This window comes from Esox lucius, chromosome 15 (genome assembly GCF_011004845.1).
Source record: "Esox lucius isolate fEsoLuc1 chromosome 15, fEsoLuc1.pri, whole genome shotgun sequence".
NCBI lineage: Eukaryota > Metazoa > Chordata > Actinopteri > Esociformes > Esocidae > Esox > Esox lucius.
The window spans coordinates 26,440,489-26,456,642 of record NC_047583.1 but is presented as its reverse complement, the minus strand read 5'-3'; the positions used below and the strand labels follow the sequence as shown (position 1 = coordinate 26,456,642).

Here is a 16,154-nt window from a genome sequence, read left to right as displayed (position 1 = left end):
GTCAGCATTCTGAAAAAGCACAGAATGCTATTCTTTTCATACGCAGCAATCTTCACTAACTGTCCCTCTCTGTCTTTTTATTGGGGGCTTACGATGGGAATATATCCATGTCCGTTTTGTGAGACCAACGCGCTATCTCCACCGTGCCGCAGAAGGGCACAGAGAAGAGAAGATATAGTTAGTGGCCGTGACCCAAACGCCGACAACCTGCCAGCGGGAAATAGGACAATTAACGTTCCTGCTGTGCCCTCCTCGCGAAGCTGGGAACGCAGATAAGAGATCAGAGAAGCGGATCACTTTGAATCCCTGGGAGCGCGTATCGCGCTGTCTGGGTTAGTTTTCAATAGGTTGAGCGGAGTTGGTTGATGGTATGGGGGGCGTCCCTGCAAATTAATGAAAGCAGATGAGCGTGAGAACGCTTGACAAGGGCCACCTTGGGAATTAAGAGGTCTACGCGGGTGTGTAAATAACAGCTTCTGCAAATTCAGAGGAACTTGTTAGGCCATTTCAGCAATATGGTATGGGACCATACCACGCAAAGCAGATAAGCTACAGTCCTTAACTGTGGTAGCCTATTGGCCATACCCCACAACCCCGGAGGTGGCATCCTGTTATTCTGAACTGGTTACCAACGCAACGAGCAGAGTAAAAATAAATATATAACCATACCCATGGTTTAAGGTCTCATATTCCAATCAGCATTCAGGGTTCATACCAGGTTGATCATTTTAATTAATTGTATTTAGCATATTACCTAGATGTAAGATTACAGAAATGTTAGCAGTGTAATCATTGCCATCCTGTAATCCCACAGATTTTTGTCTTCCTTCGCTGCCTGGATTAAATCCGTTGGAATTCACAGTGGTTTATACAGGCTGCAGTATAATCCTTAGGTACTATTGTAATTAGCTTAATTTCGGATGCTCTTTCTTTTTTTTAATCGATGTTGGGTACCTCGGATTATAGTGTGTCTAGGATCCAGGGTTGTGTCTCTGGTTTATATGCAGCGTGGTTGTTGTGCAACACTATGGGAGATGGACAACTTCACCTCAACTCTAGCCCTGCTTAATCAAAAATGATTTAGTGTTTCCCAACTCAGGTCCTCGAGTAGCCTAAGCCTACCTCCCAACAGTACGCATATTTATTTTACCCCCAGCCAAGCACAGCTGATTCAACTAGTCAAGTATTTATCAGGCCCTCATTGACTTGAATTGGGTATGCTTGTCAAGGCCTACAACAAAACTGTGTGCCGTGGGGGTTACTCGAGGACTGGAGTGGTAAACCAGTGATGTAGAAAATGCAGTAGAGGCCTTAGTTGTTTTCCACTCATCAAAATGACTGTCCTCTGTCGCCATCTTCTGGTGTCTTGTGATTAGGTTTGATTATTCTCTCCTGGAAGTTACAAAATATTTTGGTTAAAGGTTCTCCATGTAGACCAATAACACTACGAATCATACTGTGTAAATAGAATGCCCCTCTGGAGGTTTGCTCTAATCATGCCCCCTGTGATAAAGTGATTGCCCCCTGTGATAAAGTGATAAAGTGATTGCCCCCTGTGATGAAGTGATTGCCCCCTTACGCCCAATTAGCGGTTGTGCCATTTTTATCTACTAAATGCTTCCTTAAGTTGTTGATCAGTCTCACATGCTGTGGTTGAATATTGGCCAAATGTTTCATGCAGAGTTTAAGTGACATTAGCTTTAACTTTCTATGCAGCTTTAAAATACATTAGTACGATTTTTGAACATGAACCGCTAAATAATTATGTCTTACCACAACATCTCAATTGATTTTATAAAGCATATGACTATATCAAAATAGAATTACAACAGTTTCATGGAGTTTTGGTGTTTTACAACAATTTAATTACAGTTTTGTTTCCTGACAGTTTTCCTCTCCACACTTCTTGTAGCCATCAATAATGCAAAATGATCTTATTTGTAAGACAGGACGCTATGGGAATTGTCACCCGGTATGACGCTATGGGAATCACATCTTTCATGGCCAATAATAGCTTGTCAGCCTGGAAGTCCTGCATTGTATGGGATAAAACCCTGACTCAACAAAACTACATTGCTCCTCCGCTCTTTGCAATATACTTGGGCATGCATAAATGTACAAATATAGTAATGTACTGAAAAACAAATCATGACTGAACTCATAACCGGCCATGTTATTAAAAAGAAATAGCCCTACTGTTGATCCATTTTTCTACAAAGGGTGGGTAAACTATGTTGAAAAATTAAAAAACGAGAGTAAACTATATTTACTTGCATTTACCCCCATCACACCATTGTTTATTACTTTAAGGTAAATACAGTGACTACAGGCCAACGTATTGCTAAGCGCTGTTATTATGCATGACACAGCACTGAGTAACTAACTTGGATACAAAACTTAGCTGCTTGTAGTATATTAGTAAAGCTCAAAAGTCAAAAGTTCAAAGTAATGTTGAGAATGTTTCCAAATTCTCAGTTGTTATTTTTCCTAGCATAGAATTATAAGTCCATTTCAATTCAGTAAAAAATAAAAAAAACAGGTCTAGAAAAATATATTGCCTATATTTGTTAGAGATGCCTAATTGTCCGAATCCGGTCAATAATTGCGCTTGTAGCAAAAAAAAAGGCATGTCTGACAACGAATAACACATATTAGATCCAAATGATGCACTTACTCATGATATAGCCTAGGCCTACTCCTGCAAGCTAAGAACAATTAGCAGTTTTATAAGGTTTCAGGGATAAACGTGCAACATGTGGTATTCGTTTTCCAATTAGGCTAGTTAGATTAGGGCTGAACATGTTGTAGAACTCCAGGAGTAACTTTGTACTCCGTTTCATTTGACCTAATAGCTCGAGCTCCATGAATAATATATAGCCAAATAATAGACATAACATCAGTCGGTAATGCCGTAGGCGAATATTTGCAGATTCCTGCCTGCCCTTTGAGCCCTGCTGTTAACACAACTCTGAACAGAGCTGCAAACATGACACGGCAGCGTCACGCGCGGCATATGACTGGTCTAGTTATTTAAGGAATCAAGTCTTTAATGGACGTTTTGAAGAAACGCCTCTCAACATTCCATTGGAGCAGACGAACTCAATTGAATGTAGAGAGAGATAACTGTCTAAGTTATGTTTATAAAACATAAAATGGTGTCAACAAATGTATTTACTGTTGATCGCTTTTCTGCGAAATACTCCCGTTTGACGTAAGGCTCAATTTAAGCTTTAGCCATGGTCAGTTTGATGATTAGCAATTCGTAGGATAAACTGGTGGGTATTTGTGAGAAGAAACGAAAGCAGAATCTGCTTCATGTCTACAGTAAAGTTTGATAGGGAGACTTGATTGTGAATAGGAACATACATATTTTAAACAGACTGTGAACCCAAAAATCTATTTTTATTTTGGGCTAAAAGAGTATTACTGTTATTCCCCATAGGCCTTATTTTTATAACAGAGCAATCAAACTGGCAGAATATCAATTTGGTATATTTAAATTTTATAATTCCTAAAAAAAAATTAGGTTTAGGCTACTTACTCACTGGAAAGATTCACTGGAAACTTATCAATCACTGGAAAGTCCAGAGGAATCCAAACAAAAGTAAAACCTCGAGTCATGATGATTATTCCTGTTACCCTGCCTGTGACAGTGTCACAAAGGAATGCTATCCATTCCATAAACACTTTGTTTTTCATAGTCTCAGTTGTTCAATAAGGCATCACACTCCTCTATACTGTACAGTTTGCTTTGTACTTTGAGTCACCTACATGTCCATTCCTGTTTGCGCAGATTGCTCAACGCTCTGTAACCCAATGGAGTTTAAGGGATTCCCATTAATGCCCACTCAGATGTTAAAAACAAGTTCTTAGAAGGTTGAGTTTAATTTGAAACGTCTGTCCACCCCTCACACATGCAGTTACCCACTGGCGGCAAAATTCACTGTGGATTGTGTCATTGCTTTGCTAGATGCTTTCTTACTAGGAAATGTTTATGGAGATAAGTATATGGGAATACGAATATTCTCTCAGAATGCAGCCAGTTTTGTTCACCTCTTCCCTTAAAAAAATATCACAATACTAATATATAGTCCTAAGAGTATACAGCTGGTGTAGTCTCAATCATGAAAATGTAGCACTATTTTAAGCTGTATGAAGTAAGTAGTTTATTGTGAGCATATTCTTATTTGTCATGTTGAGGCAGGTTTTAGTTGCGATGGACCTGTACTGCCCCCCTGCCTTCCACCTGCTGGAGGACAGTTGTTTTGAACAGTGTTAACAGGATGGGAGAGGTCAGTGATGATCTCACCTGTACTTTTTTTTGCCCACCATAATCCTTAGATAATTATATAATTTTTGAATGAACATGTATCATGGTTTTAGTTATGTAGTATGATGGTACTGCTATGCTCCTAAATAATACGATACCTTACAAAATACATACAAGTATGGTATGGTACAAGTATGCTGGTCCAAATATGTAGGGGTGGTGGAATAATGTATTCAAGGTATATGAAGATTTATTTTGTTTACCACAACAGGTTATCAGTTTACTCACAGATGAAACAAGACAAAATATTTTGATCTTTGTAAATCAGGAAATGTCTATCAAAGAAATTGCTGCAAGCATGAAAATACCCATCAACACTTTTAGGACACCAATTTTGACATTTAAATCAACTGTCTGAAAGAGGACTGAAGGAACTGAATAATGTCCTTCAGGACCCAAGAATATTTTGCTCATGGTAAGGATGGACAACAGTTATAGATTTGCTGAAGTTGGTTACATTTGAAAATGAGAAGAGGAACCTGCAATTTCAGTTATATAACTTGTCTTTTTGTAAATTCCAAGCTTTAGAAAATTAGGAATACCTTTTAAGGAATACTTGCTGTTCCTTTTCTCCCTCCTCCAAATTGCACACTGTACATATCAAAAGAACATTCCGTGCCTTCATAACATTTTGAACATGAGGTTATCTCCCATATCTAAACTTGAAAGTCAGATTAATCATTGGAATTTTGCCACAGCAAAATAAACACTACTTCCTTCCTTATTTTAACATGACGAATTACCTGCTACTACCTGCAAGGTCAGTTCAATTAAGGTTGTCTTGCTATTCAGCAAACCAGAATCATTCATACAGACCAGAAAGCTCAGTTTGGTCCTACAGAAAGTTCAGTCATTAGGCAATGTCTGTCCATGTTCCTCCTAAAAAGTCAGATGATGTGCTTACCACTAGAGTGCGTATGTTGTCTAATAACACATGGAAACAGTTGCTATGTTGCTTTTGCTTTCATTTGAAGAGAAATGTAACTTGATGTGTGCGATTGTGTTTAATCTCCTGTGTTTTGTAAATAGCAAGAACACCTGGATTTCCGTGTTGTTCACGCTGCAAAGATTAAACAATAAAGATGATTGGCACCCAGGATAACTAAGAAAACACAGGACCTATCATTTCAGTTAGGACAATAATGTTATTACCTATGCCTAACATGCACAGAAAATAATAAAATGAGACCAATATTCAATTTAAGGGCTATTAGGCTGTATTGATGCATTTTGCCTTCTTTTAATCCATTTAGTTAATGCAATTATGATTATGATTATTTATTTATTGAATTATTTTTGCATTATGCACATTTAAAATCCGAATTTTAATATCGTTTGCAGTGCTCTAACATAAATTAAATATGTTAGGCTTTTGGGTCCATTGTAGGTGACAGCCACAAGTATAAAAATGCAGAATTGAAATATGTGGGGCAGAAATTTCCCCATGGAGACAGTTTGGAGTCCTGCAATCAGCCTGGAAATCCCCCACCCTGTGCTGACTCCTCCCCCTCGTGCACCACTGGGGTATGTAAAGTTCTGTTACAACCAACGCAGCAGACAGTGTCAACAATGGACCTTCATCGACCGAATATTCTCAACCAAATGGATTATAACGCTGAAGGTCGACATTTTAAGGATGGGAAAGTGCAATCTATTAACGAAGAGCGACTTGACAGTGGAGTCGATTCCCTGAAAGAAGAGGAATATGAAGTTGTCGCCAGTGAGCTGGCTTGTCTTCGTCTGGATTGTCCGCCGCCGAAGAGAGACGAATTTGGCTATGAACCGTGGAAAGAACAAGTTTCAGAAGACGGAGACACGTACGTTAAGAAATTATAATATACATTCAAGTTAACAGCTCGACTATAAGTTATTTTGTTATCTCTATAGTTTTGATTTTTTGGCTTTATCGCCATGTGTATAACTTCATTTTGTAATAATTATACTGCAATTGTGGGTATCCTGTTTGCAACAGTTTTCGTTTACATTTGCATGCAAAGTAGCTTCTAAACAATGCACAAGGAAGGTGTTCGGGGGAGTTACAGTAAGAATGATTATGGTCGTTGTGGACTTTACGTAAACAAAAGACTATCAGAACGGAATGTACTATGGCCGGGGGTCAAAGTAGGCGGCGCTCACACTCTGCCCCAGCCGGGAAAGTCCCGGGCCTCGTGCCAGAAACCTGATGCGCTGCAACGTGCGCCAGTACATCAAGCCACCAGTAGTAGAAATAGTTTGAGGGAAAAAAGTGAATCCTATGAAATGCTGTTTGTTTTATAATGACAAAGTTTAACCCTGTATATTTCGTATGAATTATTCATGTTCATTTATTGTGACAAGCACTCTAAGCCCTTATTTCTTTTTTTTCTCCATGCAGGCTTCTCCACCTTGCTATTATCCATGAAGCTAAGGACTGTGCAAGGAAGATGATAGATCTGTCATGCAATGATCCTTTCCTCAACCAACAGAACTACCAGAGACAGGTAAATACAGTTAAAATCTGTACGATAAGATACACAGAAACTGTGTTAATGAGAGAAGCCAATAAAATGTTTGTTGCTAGAGGAGCAGGGAGAAACTGATTAGTCCAGTTCCTAACTGTACCCTTCTCACTTCCCCATACAGACTCCCCTCCACCTGGCTGTGATAACAGAGCAGGCCGAGCTAGTGGAATGTCTGCTGAAGGCTGGCTGTGACCCCACACTAGTGGATGACAGTGGCAACACAGCCCTCCACATTGCCTGTAGGAAGGGTGCGCTCACCTGCTTCAGTGTTCTCACCCAGACCCAGGAATGCTCTACCCAGCTCCCAGTCATCATGGCCATGCCAAACTACAGTGGTAAGACACTTTAAAAGCATTATTTTCTGTTACTTGTTTCAGCCGTTGTAAAACATGGTCATACTACAGCTATGGAATTTGTCTACCAAAAATTATAAACACTAGCAATTACAGTATTACTGCTCAGGAATAAGAGCAATGTTTTTGCTCAGTTCTCTGACCATTGGTCTTCTTCTGCCCTGTTCCAGGTCAAAACTGCTTGCATCTGGTCTCTATCCATGGCTTCCTCTCTCTAGTAGAGAGCCTCCTTACTCTCGGAGCTGACATCAATGCACAGGTTAGCTAGGCGTTCCTCAAACACACCTCCATATTTAATCTAGTAATTTGTCACCCAAACACTTAACACTGTATTTACCATGAACTCATTCCAAAATGCTTGTCCATTGACCTTTCAGGAGCAGTGTAACGGCCGTAGCCCTCTCCATCTCGCAGTGGATCTACAGAACCTGGACTTGGTGCGTCTCCTGATCAGTAAAGGTGCCAACGTCAACAGCTTGACCTACGGAGGTCATACACCGTACCATCTGACCCACGGACGCCAGAACACCACCATCCAAAGGGAACTATACGAGCTGACCGCTCAGGAGCTGAGAGAACTGCCAGACAGCGAGTCTGAGGACAGCGAGGTGGAAGATGAGGAGGGGCAGTCGGACGACGAAGAGGTGAGACCAACTGATCAGGGTTCATTTGGACAGCGTGAATGTGAGGAGTCTCTCCTTGTGTGAGATTGTTTATGCTCTAATCCACCTTCTCCTTTCTTCTCTCAGGTGACGTGTTGGTATGATGACATCCAATGGAATGGGAACAAGTAGGAAGAACACAGAACGTCAAGAGAATAGTAGTACAGAGAGAGAATCTCACCTGCTCACAGGTTCCAACAATGGTACAGTTGCATTCCCAGCAGGTGCCCAACTCAGAGGCAGAAGATGGCCGAGGATCGGTACAGTGGGGGTCCAACAACCCAGGATTGACAGTGATGATGGATATAGTGATGGGACAGTGGGAACCATTGAGAAGATATAAAATAAATGGATGCCAATAAATAATGATTTGTATGGCTCTATGAAAGACTTTTTATCACAAAGCATACATCCAACCGTAATAACATCTGCATGTTTTATATTGTATATGGCTGTTAAAACAAAAAAATCTATTTTTTTTATAACAAGTGTAAATGTGTAAAGTTCTGATGATGTTGTAAATGCTTTCAATTGCTTGTGGAAATGTATCGCAAGCCCAAGACTCCAGTAAATTAAAACCAGACATATTTAACTTTACCTTGTTTTCTGCTGTTTTTCCCTCAAAAGTGTGACATTCTAAAGATGTTCTTTGTATGTAGTAAGTTACATGTACAACAAACTATGATGATATTCTGTTAATTTACACAGATGCTATCAAGTCAGTGTTCCAAAACAAACACATTATGCAAATAAAATGGCAAGCCAGAAATGCCTGAATATCACAAGACACTGGTTTCTTAAGGTTGTGGATGAGTCACAGCCATGAGCTGTAACATCCATCCAGTGATTTATGTAGTGTAGGGTTGTATCTTCATTGTAGCTGACAACAGTGGAATTTCCTAAAAGGGCGGGGCCAAGACGGGCAGCAGTTAAAATTCCGCTGGGGAGTCTAGAATTTCCCAGATCTTTGAGGAATTCCTCACATTGAATAAGTCAGAAGGGATTCTCCACTGTACTTGGTAATGACTAAGAAAGGTAATGTTTTGAGATTAACTGTGTGGTCTGGTAGAATGCAGTCTTTTGGAGATTGAACTGCTGTAAAAATCCAGTGGAGCGTATTGTAGGAGTGTTAACCCAACCATCCCCAGCTTCCAAATGGCACATTCATCTCACTCCCTTACACCTAAAACTAAACAAAATTTAAATTGTAACACTACAGTTACTAAATGTATGAAATCAATACAATATTTAAGTCGCTTTGGATGGGAGAATCGGCTAAATGACTCAAACGTAAATTTCTACAAGTCATAATGTCAAATATTAGTAATTTTGCCCTGTTGCCCTATTTTCTGGAATATCCTGACTTCTGAAGGGCAATATAGTACTTCTAATACAGTAGGGACCAAGGTAAACATGATTTCAAAAATGTAATGATGGCTTTGGATTTATACACCGTATCTATGAGAAAAGAAAACCACCTGGGATTTGAGTTTCTCAAAAACATCTTTAATTGAACAGAGTAAATGTACAGCAAAAAAAGAGGTCAGGGCTTTCGTTCTTAATTTCTGTAGTAGTACTTGGATGTCTTTAGGATATTCCGTCCTCAAGACTCAAGAAAACACTCAATCTCGCTCTGACAGGGACACAAGGTGGACATCAATCTCAGACTCAGTCAAGATCCTTTAAAAGGGAGAGAAACAAACTGATACTGCTGATGCCCTTGTACAGAATATTTCTCTATCTGTCCACAGTGTATATTTTTAGTTTTATGGAAAATATGTAATTGTAGATAACATGTTTGTGATGTTTGGGAGATCAACATATTGTATTTTCAATGACAAGTTCCTACACTATTAAACAACTCTAGTGGACACTCACCTGAATTTAGGGTCTTCTGTTGTAATGACGCCAATCTCTAGTTCAGAAGGCTTGAAGTCAATGGAAAGAACTGTTGACAGACAAGTGATCGCCATCTGTAACCAGAAGAGGATTCAACCCAAAGTTATTCAGTAGAAACCAGTTTGCTGACAAAGGGAAATCCATTGAGCTTGATGTTTTCCATCTTAGACTACACTCAATGTGTGTGTAAAATCACCCCTATGTGTAATTATCCATTATCCTACATGTCTATAGTTACAGTATTTTACCTCAACTGTTTGCGCAAAGGTCCAGTCCAGTTTCTTTTTGACCTTCTTCTCCAGGAAGCTGGTTGCCTCTGTCTGTTTGACCCCGGCCGCAGTGGCCTTGAAACCACAGTAGTACCCTGCAGGGTCACACTTATAGACCTGGGGACCGCACTCCTCATCCACACCAATCACAATCATGCCTGCAACAATGGACAAAACGGCATTAGGTGCAAAAGTCACAACAAACGGCATCTTCAGCCAGTCATTAGAGCAACGCACTATCCTCCCTGTTTGAAATCGTCCATTATTTTCCACCAAAAAAGGGGCCCTGCCTAAAAGACTACACTCTTGCAGAGCTCATCTCAATCGTTATGAAAACCTTTGAGCTCCAGGTAGTGTCAGATCTAGAAATCATCACTATGCAGTTCGGCCACAGAGCAAACAGTTGTGCAGTTCACACCGTTAGACATGCATATCCTTCACCCTGGTGACCAGGGTTCAATTCCCCACCCCAACCTTCCAGTTTCCACCTTGCTATATTTATTTAACCGTGAAAAGAATAGCTAATACACATTAAACGTTGTTCGTGAGACCACACAGACATCATTCATGTTTTGTTCCTGCTTAGTTAAAGTAAAATTTCGACATTAGAAAGCTTATTAAGTTAACATGCTAAAATAATATTTACAGCAAATGTTATTAACAGCTTAGTTAAAACCGTTGATGTTCGTGGTTAGTAAAATGGGACTTTTCCATAAGCACAATTTATGTTGCCATAAGTAAACCAAAGGTTTGATGAAACGTCATATTTCAAAATCTTCCAAATTTTGTTTATCTTATGTCTATTGCCTAATAGGTTACTATTTAGGCTATTTGCCTGAAGACCTTTCTGAGATGGCCAAAATGTCATACATTATACAATATGTCATACAAAACATTTTAAAACAACAAGAAACCAAACCTAGTTCAGCCGGCCCGCAATAGAAAGTGTTGGCCTCTCGAGATTCGAACCAGGTCACCCACGTGAAAGGCTGTATCATTAACCACTACACCACAGAGCTGTACATTTGCCGAGTGTCAGTATAGCCTCTTGTGTCTACCCTGAACAAATCCTCTTCTGCCACTGGCCGTTTTAACAGTTCACTGGCCATTCATGAATGACACTGATACAGTTAAACTGACTAACGTTTCTTACTAAGTTTACCTCCACCACAAATAGAATCTATGTATGGGTTTTGTCACTGGCCGTATTAACAGCGTATTAGCCAGTATTAAGCTTTACTAGTACTTACTAACTTACTGGAATAGTCATAAGAATTGAGCAGTTGCTAGCGAGTCTGTCAAAGCTATTTATTTCATGGCAAAACAACATACTTTTGTCTTTCATTCGTGAATGACACTGATACAATAACTATCAATAAAGGTGACGATAACTTTTTCATCAAGTGAAAAGACAAGATAATCATGGAATGTACCAGAAATAATTAATAAATGGTGTTGCTCTCAATAGATTCAAACTCAGGTCTTCCCCACGGTCTTTAACCTCTACGCCACGCCATTGCACGTTTCAGCAGTCGCTAGACTCCATTGAGGAGTATTAAACTGAATAACGTTTCTTATTAAGTTTACCTCCACCATAGCGTCTATGAACTGTATGGCTTTTCCACTGGCTGTTTTAACAGCTTATTAGCCAGTAATAGGCTAATAAGGGACCAATAGTTCACAAGTCCACTCTAAACACTACACTATTTAACAAGGGGTAGACAGTCAATCAGTCAGTCAGTCACTGACATTCGCTCTTGTTGGCCGGCTCCGCTTACATGGTCCGGCAAAGACAATAAAAAGCTGCAGATTCTCTGAGGTTATGCAATCAACCATGATCAATCAACATAGCATTGTGTACATAGTCTAACCACCATGTATGTAAGTACACTACCATTCAAAAGTTAAGGGTCACTTAGTTGTCCTTGTTTTCCATGACAACATACATGAAATTAGTTTGAATAGGAAATATAGCAAAATTAAAAGAAAATAGTCACGGACATGATTTGAAATCATGATATTAATTGAAATAATGTGTCCCCCCATTTACAGCAATTAAAGCCTTGCAGACCTTTGGCCATCTAGTTGTTAATTTGTTTATTTTTATTAATTTGTTTATTATAAATAAACTTGAAACTTAATCAGAAGAGATTTCACCCCATGCTTCCTGAAGCACCTCCCACAAGTTGTATTGGCTTGACGGTCAAGCTGCTACTATAACCGCTCAATATGGTTGAGATCCAGTGATTGTGCTGGCCACTACATTATAGACAGAAAACCAGCTGACAGCTTCTTCCCAAAATAGTTCTTACATAGTTTGGAGCTGTACTTTGGATCATTGTCCTGTTGTAGGAGGAAATTGGCTGCAAAATGGAGTGATAGCCTTCCCTCTTCAAGATCCCTTTTACCCTCCCACTGGACCACCACCAAAGTACCCCCAGACAATCACATTGCCTCCACCATCCTTGACAGACGGCATCAAGCACTCCTCTAGCCTCTTTTCATTTCGGCTGTGAACATCTCAAACTTAGCTAACTGTACTGTAGGGACTGCCAGACTCAGTTTTTTTCTGACGCAGAGTCCATTACAATCAATGATTATACAGAATTAACACAACTTTTTATGGAGTTTCCTTTAGAGGTATACACACACCATGTTATGGATAACCGTTGTGCTTTACTCTCTTCTCATGCAAGCATGCACACCTAAAAATAACTATTGACCCTCATCAGTAAAAATACACAAATGAGTCAAAAGTGTGACAACTATCCATGGTCTCCCCAAAAATTCTCGGCTATACTGATACATTTCGTAAAATTGTGATAATACTCACAGCAACCAAGCGGTCTCATCTCAGCATTCTGTGTGTACACCTGGGAGATGTCGGCCATCCTCTTACACAACATGTCCACTGGGATCTCATAACCGTACTTATACTTCCAGTTAGCAGCCTCGTAGCGAGCCCTCTGGACTTGGGACTTGCTGTCGGCTGAAACAAATTAATTACTGTCGTTATTATACAGAATCATGTATACACCTCCTGAGGTAAATCTTCAGGGAATATTGATTATTTCGTACCTGTCATTCCAGACATGACACAGCCAATGTTTTCTGTGATTCTAAACAAGTGTGTGACTGTTGAGGCATCAAGAAGCTTGTCCTATGTTTAGATTTAAGAATAAATATGATTAAAATTACAGATCATAACATGCATAGGCATACAGATAACTAAATACAGAATAAGTAATTAAGGGTTGTTGTTTTTACTGGAACTTTCTTCTGTGTGACGACAACTGCACAATCCTGTCCTCGGATAGCTACTGAGGTAAGGCCTCCTTGATTGATAGCCTTAAATGCATATTCTGGAAAAACAAACAGAAAAGTTAAAACATTATACTCCAGACTGTTATGGTGAGTTCAAGAGCTTCAAAGCCATATAAACATAATTTTTCTTACGTTACAACTTGCTGCATAGTCATGGTGAAAGCAATTCACCACACAAGGGCTCTGAACAGCACTATTGCTCCTTACCTTACTTAATGTGTCCGCAAAACCATCCTCGAATGTTTTGAGATTAACAAAATGTAGTTTTGTTTAGCTATAAACAGTACTGTAGGTAGCAAGCAACAATTACGTGAAGCAAGTGAGCTAACTGCAGTACTTAACGTAAAGCGTTCCAAAATCGAACAATGTAAACATAACTACATATTCATTAATTAACATTATCAAGCAGCCAATTGCTTTTATTTTGAACTGATCAGGCTAACGTAATAGGCATAGGTTACTTAGCAGTACGTTAGCTACATAACCGAGCTAGCTGTAATAGGCGAATGTTATCGATGATGACTGGGCAAGTCTGTACATTTACATGAACGTTTTCATACAATTCATACGAACTACCCCATACTAACCGACTTGGTAGAGTCTGCCCTCTGGAGAGAAGATAGTAATATGTCGGTCAAATCCGGCACTTGACCCTCGGGACATTGTGCTGAAGTAAATGTGTATAAAAGTTGCAAACTGAAAACACAGTTACTGTAGCTACTACGAAAAAAAAAAACAAGCGCTCAAGACATGAACCCCGGAAGTGCTTTATGAACTGTAGATTAATGTCCGGGTCAAACGTATTATATATATCCTAATATATTCTTAGGATGCTTTAGGAAACAAAAATCTGTCTACTGCCTAACTAACTAACTACAGAGTAGTCAGTGGCCAACTACAAGATACGGAACAGAAAATTAATTAATCACTTTTTATTTAAGTGTAATACAGCACATTCATTAATAACAAACTGCAAATCCCATAAAAGCCCTATGCCTTACAGACATGCTCAGAGTGGTCAGTGCACCCCCTGAGGACACTGGTGACTTCTGAGGGTTCACCTTTTTAAAAACTCTCCTCACGTCAGCCGTGGTTAGGGACAGAGTGTAGTTGTCGTACTCCTCAGCAAGCCTCACTGAAGGAATTGTGTCGGTCACCTCAATATTCAACCTGTCTCTGTCTGTAGTCCCCTCCTGCTTCAAACAGACTACCATTGTCCCTGTACCGAAGAAACCTACCATCACCTGCCTGAACGACTACCACCCTGTTGCATGACTTCATCATGAAGTGCTTCAAGCGGCTGGTCAGAACTCACATCTGCTCCACCCTTCCTGACACCTTGGACCCCTTTCAATTTGCATACTGCCCCAATAGAACTATGGACGATGCCCCTTGTACTCTCTGTACACGCATGACTGCGTGGCCACACACAGCTCCAACATCATCCTCAAATTCACAGACGAATCTAAGATCCTGGGTCGTATCTTCAACAACGATGAGACTGCTTACAGAGAGGAGGTATGGAACCTGGCTACATGGTGCCAGGGCAAAAACCTCTCTCTCTCAACGTCTGTAAGACTAAAGAGATGATCGTGGACTTCAGGAAGTGGCAGAGGGGGGGTCATGCCCCCATACACATCGATGGAGCTGAAGTGGAGAGAGTCTCCGAATTCAAGTTTCTTGGTGTGTTCATCAAAGATGATCTCACTTGGTCCAGACAAGTGAACGCAGCAGTGAAAACTGCCAAAAATGACTGGTTCCTGAGGAGACTTTTGAAGAAATTTGGCATGTCTGTAAAAACTCCCACCAACTGAACAGGTGCACCATTGAAAGCATCCTCTCAGGCTGCATTATTGTCTAGTACGGCAACTGCTCTGCTGCAGTCCACAAGTCCCTCCAGAGGGTCATTGGCTGCCACCCTCTGTGCAAGGCATCTACCATACACAGTGTCGCCGGACCGCCCTGTCTCACTCCTAAGGTCTTACGCTGCTATATTATTGTGCTGGGGGAGTAGTGGCAGTTCTCCTTCTCCACTAAGTTCTCCTTCTCCACTATAAATCCTTGTTGATATGAGGATTGCATTTTCTGAATTTTCCCAGTCTCCTCCCATTTTGAACTTAGGAGGACATGAGGTCCTGGCCCACACCTGCGGAGTACCTGGCTTGAAAGACCTGTTGCTGTCCCTGTCCAAAGTCCTCCTGGTTGTGTTGCAGACCAAGACTAGAGCTGACGATTTCAGCTGCCATTGTGCTGACACCTCCCCCTCCCCATGTTGTCCCTGCCCTTGTCCATCTGGTCATGCTTCTGACCTGGACTAAGTTTAAATAGACTCTAGACTCAGCCCACATGCCATTATTAATTATTACAATTATAACCTTAATATGTTCACCCGGCACAGCCAGAAGAGGACTGGTCAGCCCTCTCAGCATGGGTCCTCTCTAGGTTTCTTCCTAAATTTTGGCATTCTTAGGGAGTTTTTCCTAGCCACTGAAATTCAACACTACTGTTGTTTGCTCGTTGGGGTTTAAGGGCAGGTGTTTTGTAAAAGCACTTTGTGACAACTGATGATGTAAAAAGGGCTTTATAAATACATTTGATTGATTGCCTGAGGAAAGCATGGAACATTATCAAAGATCACAGCCACCCAGGCTATTGTCTGTTCACACTGCTGCCATCTGGTAGATGCTATCGGAGCATCAGAGCACGCACATAATTTTCTTTACCCTCAGGCCATTAGGCTCCTTAATCAGCAACACTGATCCATGATCATACTGATCACACACCAGCATTCCAGATGCTCCGATGCCCTTTCAGGT

General features: G+C 40.5%; 2 protein-coding genes across 2 annotated transcripts; one reads left to right on the top strand and one right to left on the bottom strand.

The window, feature by feature from the left end:
* The first annotated feature begins 5,885 nt into the window (after window positions 1-5,885).
* nfkbiab (nuclear factor of kappa light polypeptide gene enhancer in B-cells inhibitor, alpha b) lies at window positions 5,886-8,442 on the top strand. The gene is given in 6 exon segments (NM_001304088.1): window positions 5,886-6,147; window positions 6,705-6,810; window positions 6,953-7,166; window positions 7,355-7,443; window positions 7,562-7,828; window positions 7,934-8,442. Coding segments are annotated over 6 exon segments (969 nt in total). The 5' UTR covers window positions 5,886-5,899; the 3' UTR covers window positions 7,979-8,442.
* An 888-nt stretch (window positions 8,443-9,330) lies between these two features.
* On the bottom strand, window positions 9,331-14,113 carry psma6a (proteasome 20S subunit alpha 6a). The gene is made up of 7 exons (XM_010878671.5): window positions 13,926-14,113; window positions 13,282-13,376; window positions 13,093-13,174; window positions 12,848-13,003; window positions 9,994-10,172; window positions 9,725-9,819; window positions 9,331-9,526 (listed from the first exon to the last, which is right to left on the bottom strand). The coding sequence occupies exons 1-7, from the start codon at window positions 13,999-14,001 to the stop codon at window positions 9,469-9,471; spliced, it is 741 nt and encodes a 246-aa protein (XP_010876973.1). The 5' UTR covers window positions 14,002-14,113; the 3' UTR covers window positions 9,331-9,468.
* Window positions 14,114-16,154: the final 2,041 nt, after the last annotated feature.